This window comes from Corylus avellana, chromosome ca1, assembly GCF_901000735.1.
Source record: "Corylus avellana chromosome ca1, CavTom2PMs-1.0".
In the NCBI taxonomy this organism is placed as follows: Eukaryota; Viridiplantae; Streptophyta; class Magnoliopsida; order Fagales; family Betulaceae; genus Corylus; species Corylus avellana.
This window is the reverse complement of record NC_081541.1, coordinates 40956670-40967010: the sequence shown is the minus strand read 5'-3', so window position 1 is coordinate 40967010 and position 10341 is coordinate 40956670. Positions and strand designations below refer to the sequence as shown.

The 10341-nt window shown below is 33.8% G+C and overlaps 1 protein-coding gene across 2 annotated transcripts; it reads left to right on the top strand.

Annotated features, from left to right (window-relative positions):
* Nucleotides 1–902: 902 nt before the first annotated feature.
* On the top strand, nt 903–10189 carry LOC132168091 (autophagy-related protein 3-like). 2 transcript variants are annotated; one of them, XM_059579166.1, is made up of 10 exons: nt 903–1261; nt 1831–1901; nt 3126–3242; nt 3317–3480; nt 4381–4466; nt 4712–4763; nt 5760–5825; nt 7844–7971; nt 9194–9297; nt 9928–10189. In XM_059579166.1, the coding sequence occupies exons 1-9, from the start codon at nt 1101–1103 to the stop codon at nt 9288–9290; spliced, it is 942 nt and encodes a 313-aa protein (XP_059435149.1). In that variant the 5' UTR covers nt 903–1100; the 3' UTR covers nt 9291–9297; nt 9928–10189. The 2 variants fall into 2 exon arrangements, with proteins under 2 accessions (XP_059435149.1, XP_059435150.1); XM_059579167.1 differs by lacking the exon at nt 1831–1901 and having other exon boundaries at nt 1178–1261.
* The last annotated feature ends 152 nt before the right edge of the window (nt 10190–10341 follow it).

The window sequence follows — 10341 nt, the reverse complement described above, 5'->3', positions numbered from 1 at the left end:
TGAATGATTTTTGCAAACAGGGGATAGATTATAAGTTGCGAGAAAATTTAGACCTTAGATTTTAAGGGAACCTATACCTTTTAAATTTTGAGGAAACCTAAAACTATTTTCAAACTCAAGATTTTGGATTAATTTTCTAATTTCTTTTTTTATTATTATTATTATATTAATGAGCTTGATGTTTTTAAATAAACAATTACAATGCATAGTGAAAGTAAAAGACTAAGTAAAATAAACTACTCTAATGATAATACTTATATCTAATATTTGAATTCTAATCCATATTATCCTAATGTATTTTAATCCTAAAATACCTCTATTATTAGACCCCCTAACAACCGCTTCCCAATTTACTTTAACAAAGTCGTTCTTAGGGGCTTTCTATCGGAGGTCATTTGTATTCACTCTTTCATTTAACACATCAAGAATACCCCAATGTAATGCCATGTCAACAAGTGCAAAGTCATTTATATATATATATATATATAAATTAAAAAAAAAAAAAAAACACAAAAAGCAATTGATCTTATAAGTAAAATTTAGAGAAACATAAAACCTAAAAACTCAAAAAGCAAACCCACAATAGTAAAAAATTTGGAATCCGATGATGTGCCATTGTATAGGGTGTTGAGATAAACGTTGACATATCAAATGAGACATATGTAATAAATAACAAAATGTTAACTTTGATGATAAAGCGATTAAGGATCGTATTCTTAAAATTGAAAATTCAATTACTAAATCCGAATCAGATAAAAATCTATGGACTAAAAATGATTTTTTTTTAAAAAAAAACTAATGTAGTAAACATTTAAAGGGCAAAAGAAAGAGAAAAAGAAAAGGACTATTGGACCAATTAGAAGAAGAGCGCAGGGGCGGCAAAAGAGGGCAGGCACCACTGGATTGATTCATATTGCTGGTCCCGCACGAGCGAAACGAAGGGAATCCCAAAACTCCGAGGAAGCTCGGATTCCTGCGTGTCCGTAGGGTTTTCAATTCGGATTACGTTATCTTCCTCTTCCCAATTCGGTTTCAATTTCCAAAAGCTTCCTCTTTTTCAATCTCAATAGACAAACAGAGAGAGAGAGAGAGAGAGAGAGATGGTTCTGACGCAGAAGCTTCACGAAGCGTTCAAAGGGACGGTGGAGAGGATCACAGGGCCACGTACGGTCTCAGCCTTCAAGGAGAAAGGCGTTCTCAGCGTATCCGAGTTCGTCATCGCCGGAGATAACCTCGTCTCCAAATGCCCCACCTGGTCCTGGTATCTCTTCTTCTCTCTCCCTCTTTTCTCCCAAGCTAATCACAAATTTGAAGAATTGGAGTGAATCTTCTATTTGGAAAGCTTAGGTTGTAGTTTTAGGAGCTTGCCAACCAACTTGCCTGAATTTAGGGTTGATAATATGGAGCTGTAGCTGATATCTTGTAAAATTTGGCCAGAAAATATAAAAAAAAAAAAATTATTATTATTATTATTATTATTATTTGATGCAGCTTCGGTAAAGTTTGCAATTTGCTGGTTTTCGATCTTTTGATTGCATGAATGAAAAGAAAAATGGTTTATGCGATTCTTTTGTTCTCCTTGTGTTTATGCTTTTCTGACCCCTTTCTTGTATGACTGGTCCTAGTGCTATGTGATATCCACTGCTGTCAGTGACTTACTGATAATGTCTATAATTCAATTTATGGTGTTTTTCGAACGTCTTGTTAAATTGTTTTCGTAATTATTTCATTTTGCAAATAAGATTTATAGGTGTTTTTTTATTTTTTATTTTTTTTTTATTTTTAAGTTTAATAAGATTGATTTTTTTTTAATGGATGTTATTATGTAAGGGAATCGGGCGAGCCAAGCAAGAGGAAGTCATACTTACCCACTGCAAAGCAGTTCTTAATTACTAGAAATGGTAAAACGCTTTTTACTTTGTCTTCTCCTTTTCCTCACTTTTTTTTTAAATCAGATGTCTTGTTCTTGGTAACAGCAATGATAATGGTTCTTTTGGAGTCATTTGACTATAATGATGACAGTAAGAGCAATGACATTGGCTGATGCTTTACACTTCCTTCTAAACTTTAGATAATAATAATAATAATGTTTTATCAACTCACTTTCTGGCCACAGTGAAAAGAAGAAGAAGAAGAGAAAACCCAAAAGAGATTTTCTTGGATCCCATGTTTTCTGCTTTCTAGCAAAAACAAAATAAAAAGTAAAAAAGGAAGTTAATTAAGCTGAATAGTTGTGTTAGACTCAGTGAGGAGGGATTTTTAGTTCCCCCAGGTCCTGATTGGCTTTCAAGAAATCATATCTGAAAGCTGACTATTTTAATTACCCTGTATTTTCTCTGCCACCAAACAGGTTGTAGTGATCTATTGATTGATGATTGAAGCAATGAAAAGAATAAAAAGAAAATAATGAAACAATACATATTAGGAGTGTTGCATGAAGAAATTTGGATGTGTCTAGGACACAATATATTATTTATTTTTTATTTTTTCCCTTTTGTTTGCATGCACATGCATTTTTTAAATGCAGTTGGGACATTTTCTTGGTAAATTGCAGATATTAGGAACAGCTTTGAAGCAGTATAAAACCGTATGCATACTAGGGAGATTAGAGTAAAAGCAATTTTATAAGAGAATGAAATTGCGTATTGAAATTGAATTAGTGAAAAATTTAGTATAAATTGACAATAAGCGGACAAGAATTTTTTGGATTATATAAATTAGCGTTGCTCTCAAGCCAACTGCAAACCTAGTTTTAATTATTTCTATTTCATGAAGCACTTGATGGCTGAAAATATTTTGCTGGACTAAAATTTTTTGTTTTCAAAACTCTTTTCCACTGGGCAGCTGCTCTAGATCTAAATGTGCTTAGTTTTTTTTTTTCAAAAAAAAAAAAAAAAATTCTTAACCTTCAGCTTAAATATTTGTCAATTATTCTTGAGTCGATATCTTTGTTTCATGCTTAAATGATTTGTTAAGGGGCCCAAGTTTTTGAAACAATCAGTTGGAATTATGCAAATTAGTGAGAAGCAAAAATTTCTTCTATTCTCTTTTATTGTGTGAAAAGTCTACTTCTAACTTCTTTGGAAGATAGCAAAATAATTATGAACTGCTCACTTCTTGTTCAGTCCCTTGTCTACGAAGGGCTGCATCCGTTGAAGAGGAATATGAAGCTGCTGGTGGGGAGATTCTTCTTGATAATGAAGAGAATGATGGCTGGTTGGCAACCCATGGGAAGCCAAAGGGTACGATACCTCTTGTAGTATATTATAATTTAAGTTCAATATATGTACTTATCCGTCTTCTTTCCTTTTTGAAGATAAAAGTGTTGAGGCAGAAGACTTGCCTTCTATGGAGACTTTAGAAATTAGCAAGAACAAGAATGTTAAGTCACTCCCCTCAGGCTTTGATGATCAAGATGAAGAAGATATTCCTGACATGGCCGATTATGAAGAACCTGACAACCTTATTGAAACAGATGCTGTAAGTTTTTATATTTTGCATTGTTCCAAATTGGTGCTTCTCTATTTATACATTGCTTGTGACGCCTTAATACTTAACTATACAAGCAAGCAATCGTGTTAAAGGATTAAAATCTCATGGCTGACCTTCATGTTTCTCTTCTTTTTCTGTTTGTATTATTATTATTATTATTATTATTATTATTTTAGAGGGGAGGGGGTAGCAGTCTGGTAAGTTAGCTAATATGCCAGTGTTTTGGAGCTAAATAGATTCAAAATGTTCATATTGTCATACTTTGCAAAACATCACACCTGAACAAGGATTTATTGCCCATGATACAGTCATACTGTCGTTGAATGTTGAGTACTAGTAGTTTGCAATGATTTAATACTTGATTTTACATACATGTATGGAAGACTAAAGTCAGCTATCAACGTACATTGGTTATGTGATGGTGCTATAGCCTTTTAGAATTTCATATTGGAATTTTATAGTTAAGTTTCATTCATGAGCTTACCCATTTTCTCTTTCTTCCTTTTGGTTGGAAGAAAAATGTGAGGGGCTTTTTTTTGTTGGTGGTCTGGCAATTGACTTAATATCTTAGTGGTGGGAGCTCAAGGGTTGCACGATAATATTCGTATCACTGTATTTAGTAAAGTACAACTTCATTTATTGATATTAAAACCATATCCTAGGTGATGCTAATTGTTGATAAGTGATAAAACTATGCTAGCATAAGACAACGCTCATTTGGTATAATCTACTACTTTGAACTACCTTCCATTTAGTCTCTAGCATTTACTAAATTATTATAATTAACTTAAGCTAAATTATATAGGCTAGGAATTGATTTTTCTGCTTCATCAGTTGTTGCATGAGCCATGAATTTATGTTGTTGTCTTGTACATGTGTGCTCTGCAGGCAACACTGCCATCTACATATCTTGTTGCTCAGGAACCCGATGATGACAATATTTTACGGACTCGAACCTATGATGTCAGCATTACGTAAGATATTTTATCTTCTGTTTAGTGCCATTTTTTTTCCCTTTAAGATCATGGAACCCCATGCCTCATTTTTGTTTTTGGTACATGTCTGACTTTGTGGTGATCGTTTCTTTGAATAGTTCGTCAGAAGGGAGTGGAATACTGGAAATGGAAATATATCATTCTTTATAATCCCCTAAAATTGATGTAGATTCTACACCCATGTCATGGCATTAATATCTTCACTCATTTTACCTGTTTTCCAGGTATGATAAATATTATCAAACTCCTCGTGTGTGGCTTACCGGATATGATGAGGTTCGTCTCAGTAATTACGTGTTTTTCCTTGTTTGTGGTTCCTCGGAATATTAAGATTTGCTGTTGGTTGCTGTATTGTTTGCTTTATTGCTAAGAGGTATTAAACAAAACTAGCAGCTTGGGCTATATTTTTTGAATTAAGACCCAGATAAGGTCTTCTGGCTGAGATACTAAAGAGCCAATTTCAAGTCTTGGTTTAGATTGGCATGAAATTTAGCCAAAGCTAAAATAGGTTTCAGTCTGTGACGCTGATCCCAAACTTGGCTCAGCATGGAATTAATATACTATTTATCTTGCTATTCTAAGGATCACAACCCTCCAATTATGATATGTGTTTCATACATGTCAAAGAAACTTATATCTTTGCTGATTAGAAGGCCATTATAGTTGTCAGTTGTCAGGGTCAGTGTATAAAACTGATTAATGTGTTTTTGCTATTGATAGTGAATATTAGTTAGGAAGCTACAATAGTTAAACTAGGGTGTCATTCATCATAACAAAGTGAAATAGAGAACAAAGTCAAAGTGAGTAGTCAAAATATATATAGAAGGACTTTCTTTGTTCTCTATTTCACTTTGTTATGATGAATGACACCCAAGTTTAACTATTGTATATATATATACATATATTTCCTTTTTTTCCTGATGTACGTAAGATAGAAATCCTGCTGATAAAGTACATTTGACATTGTATGTTATTCACAAATTATGATTTTTAAGTGCCTTTTTTTTTTTCTTTTTTTCATTTCATTCATTTATGATGTTAGATCTTTTCTCAAGCTCTTCTAAATTTTATAATGCGTGTTTAGCCTCTTTTGCAACGAGTGTTTGTCATTGGTTGTTGTCTTTGTGCTTTTTTAATGATATTTCGATTACTTATAAAATAAAAAGAGAAGATTATCTTGGGTTGAATCATTTTATCCATTTGACTATGTAAGTGTTCAGTTAACATATCCATTTATGTAACTTACTAAGATACCCTTTCCACTTGTGTTAGTCAAGGATGCTTTTGCAACCGGAGCTTGTACTTGAAGACGTTAGTCAAGATCATGCACGCAAAACAGTAAGTTTTTTCCTTTGAAATGGTATATTTACTACATGTATTTGCATCTCTCATCCATAAGCTGTATAAGACCCTCCTTGATGCAATGTCTACCTGACTCTTTCAATGGTGTCTGTTTTAATGTTATGACTGATGGATATTCCCACTTTGACAGTCTAGTATTAAAGATCCTTCGCAGGCTACAGTGATAATTAATGTTTCTAAAGGGTCAACATGGACGATACCAATTCATCTGTCTACATTTTCAGTTATCTGTTTAATTTCATGAGTTGGTCCTTTCAACTCAGAGATTGGTGAACTATTTTTTATCTTGTTTTGTATTTAATGAACATAGTTTCACCCTGAGATTATCTAATTCACCATCTTTTTTCCCTCCTCCTCATTATCTCTCTTTTACTTGCTTAACTTCAGCGCCTTTTCTTTTTATTCTTTCACTGGGGCAAAGATAAGTTGCAATTCAGTGCCATTTTTATTGCTCATCTGCTATTTTGGAATCTTTAGATGCCTGCTGTTCCATTTTTTCGTTGTTTCCAATTGCTTATTGGAGACATGAAATCATGTGTGAAACACACACATTGGTTACATTTGTCTTTAGGTGAATATATTACTATTAGCTGCAGAGATCCATTATAATTGACATTGTGATGCCTTTTACATCATGCAATTTCAACTTTAGACTCATGGTCTTTGTTGACTAGTCAGGTAGGCCTTTTACATGTGCTAAAGAAATATGATGGAGAGGTGATGAGAATGAGCATTGTGAGAGTCCATGAGCCAAATCTGCAAGTATCCAACAATCTAGTAGCATTACTAGAGAGTCATTCAAGCTTCAGTTCTAAATGAACAAATCCTTAGTTTTCCAAGAAGTCAAGTTGAATCTTTGCTGTCTTTGGCTCCAAAAGAAGTCTTGAATGTTCTAAGACACTGAAAATATGTCTTATAGTATGCTTTCAGGGTTAAGGAATGAAAATTCCGTTTAGGACCCTTGTTTAATCTTCAATTGCACTTAGTTTTGGGCTTTTGATTAGCTGTTTAGTCTTGATTGTTGTCTAGGGTTTAGGGTTGGAGACATCTAGGTGACAGCGAAGCTAATAAATATGGAGGGGAAGCCCAGTCCAATGCTTCATCTTGCACATCAATAAAGGGCCTTATTACACCAATGGTTCCTAAAATTGAGTTTGTCATTCCTCACAAATTCAATGGTCCTATTGGAGGATTAGATGTTTCATTAAGATCATTGATCCCTCCATTTATTAAAGAGAGAGATTTCAAGATTTTATCCCATGTGAAAGATGTAATTTCTGGAATTGTGAATCCTTGTATTTTAGCATGCTAAAACTGGAGGATGAGTTTTTGGTGCATGGATCACTGTTTCAGATTTTCATTACAGCGATCCAAAATTCTTCTAGTCAAACATTTCCTCGTCGGATCAGAGTTCTCTCCAATGGAGGAGAGTTGCTGGGTGTAAAAGCAGCTAATAAACGTAAATATAGTCCTTTGATAATGTTAATTCTTGGAGTATAAGAATCAAAGTCCACTAGTACCCAGTTGTCTAGTAGCATTAGTAAAGAGTCAATCATCGACTCAGTCAAAGAATCATCATTAAATTAGTGAAGGCATTAGAAGTTGAATCTTTACTGTCTTTAGTTCAAGGAGAAGTGTTGAATGTTCTAAGACTGCAATTATTCGTCTTTGTTTGCTTTTAGAGAAAATAAATTAAAATTGCAGTGTCTGATCTTTGTTTTCCAGAAAAAGAAAAATAAATAAACTTGTATTCCCTTCAGCAGCGCCAATACTAGATTTGAGCCAAAGTCTGTTTAAGGACGTGAACTCCTCTCACACTTCATTCCATCTGTAATATCTCACCCTTATAAACAACCAAAATTATTTTCTATTTTCCCAGTCTGGATCACAAGGTGTATGTCATGATTCTTTGTGAAAATAATATAGTTTTTATGTGTTCCTCTTGTACCACCCTGTTATGCAATTGTGCTTTAAATTTAATTTTCTGGGTACAGGTAACCATTGAGGATCATCCACACTTGCCTGGGAAGCATGCATCTGTGCATCCATGCCGACATGGGGCTGTGATGAAAAAGATCATCGATGTCCTAATGTCACGTGGAGTTGAACCAGAAGTTGACAAGTAATTTTCACTCTCTCAAATCATCCACTCAATAGTTGTATATAGAACTATGTTTACTTCCAAGAGCATAATATTTGACATCTTACATTTATCTTTCAAACAAAGGCGATTAGGATTGTTGCAATCATAGACAGCTACATTCAATTCATCATTATATGCGTAATTGTTCTGTTGTCTGCCCAATTCATTAAATTGTAATATCAGTGGCTTTGGCAGGAAACATTTTGCCACTATATTGAGGGAAAGTGCTTCTGTTAAACATTTAAGCTTGTTGCTTTTGCATTTTTCAAGCAAGGTATATTTGGAAAGAGAGGTGTAATAAATGTGGTATAACACTACTGAAATATTGCAATTAATATTTCATGCACATGGATGTCTGTTTATGTGTCAAATTTGTCTGACCTCTATATCTTGGGACATGGGGAACATGCCAAATTGTTGAATTGTATAACACTTGTTCTTCAATTCCCTAAGGTGATATAAAGTACATTTATTGACCTAATATGTAAAATACCAAAGTGGCTGACTTAACAGTTTGTCCAAAAATTTGCTTTTGGACAATGAGTTAGAGTGAATTTAACTTGGCATGTTTTGCATGGAGAGTGTATATTTTAGATTTAAAACAAAAAGTTGTCAAATCCTCCCTCTCTCTCTCTCTCTCTCTCTCTCATGCGCACACACGCACACACACATGCATGCAGACGCAGACGCAGACGCACACGAAGATGCATACTAAAGCAACTTCTTTTAAACATACATGGGATTTCTTTCTAACAATAAACTCTAGTACACGACCCTTCATCAGATAAGCCTTCATTCATCTTATGTTGTATCTTACACAGTTATTTAACGTACTTGAAAGTCTTTATAGAATAGCCTTTCCATATTGGTCTTATAAACATTTCCTATTTCTAATAATGAACTTAGTATTGTTGATTTTCTCTTCTTAATTACCAGCATATTTTTACCCATATGTTCAACATGCTTGCCTGTATCCTGCCATAACCCATCTAGTTATAAACACTTGCCTATCTACAACCTCCCAACTAAGGAACTAAGAAAAAAAGCCTTGTGCTCAAGTGCATAATATTGTGATACTAAAAGCAAGTGCATACACACTTGACTTGCAATTTTAGAAACTGCTGCTTTATGTCCATATAGTTTTTACATAATTCTGAGAAATGGTTTTCACTCCCTTATCAATTGTATTTCTATTTTTCAGGTACCTATTTCTATTTTTGAAATTCGTTGCCTCTGTAATTCCAACAATTGAATATGACTACACCATGGACTTTGATCTTGGCAGTTCCAGCAATTAATCCAAAGGTAAATTTAAAGTCAAGGTCCTTTCATTCCTTGCTTTAGGTCTATCTGAGTTTGGATGGATGCTTTTGAGTATATAACCTATTAAAGTTACCATGTAATTCCAACAACTGAAAATGACTACGCCATGGACTTTGATCTTGGCAGCTCCAGCAATTGCTCCAAAGGTAAATTAAAAGGCTAGGTCCTTTTAGTCCTTGCTTTAGGTGTTTGTGAGTTTGGATAGATGCTGTTGGGTCCATAATGTAATTATGTGTTGTAGAAATTAATTAGAATGAGTTTGAATGTACTAAGGAAATAAAATTACATCATTCCTTTTCTTGACCTTCAGTGGTTTATGTGTGGACATAAAATGGTCATTTTTAAAATTTAGGATCATCAAGTATGGATGGACATTGATTACATTTATTTATTTAAAATGATGCTGAAAACCAAATAAAGACGTTGCATCAAAATACACGATTACACGTTTCCATTTTTGTTGCTCATATAGATTATTCCTAATTGTTATAAGATTGATCCAGATGCAAGATGATAGTTAGTTTTGAGCTGATTTCGAGTGATCTATGGTTATGAAGTAAGAGGATGTATATCAGTGCTTTATTGACTCTGTTCACTGTTTAAACATTGCAGATACAAGCTACAACTTCAGCTTGAGATAGATTGGTATGAAAAGTTAAAATGGTGCTTTTCTTCCTCAATATATGCTTCCTCTTAACCCTGTAAATATAGTTTATAAATTATTTGATTAATGCTCTTCCAGAGAATGTGATATTTGGAGCCACTGTTCTATTTGTAGATGATGGTTTGATATACTCAAAGACATATCTATCTTATTCTTGTTAGAATTTATCACTCTTCCAAAACAATATACTGACACAGTAATTTATTGTTCTCTGGTTTCCTTCCTGTGGACTGATACTGTTTTACACGAATACTTTTGACTTAATTTCCCTTTGTTTTTGTTTTTCCAACCAAATAACCAAATTCTACATAAATGGATGCGCTGGTAAACAAAACATCAACGGGTCTAATTAATACAGACAG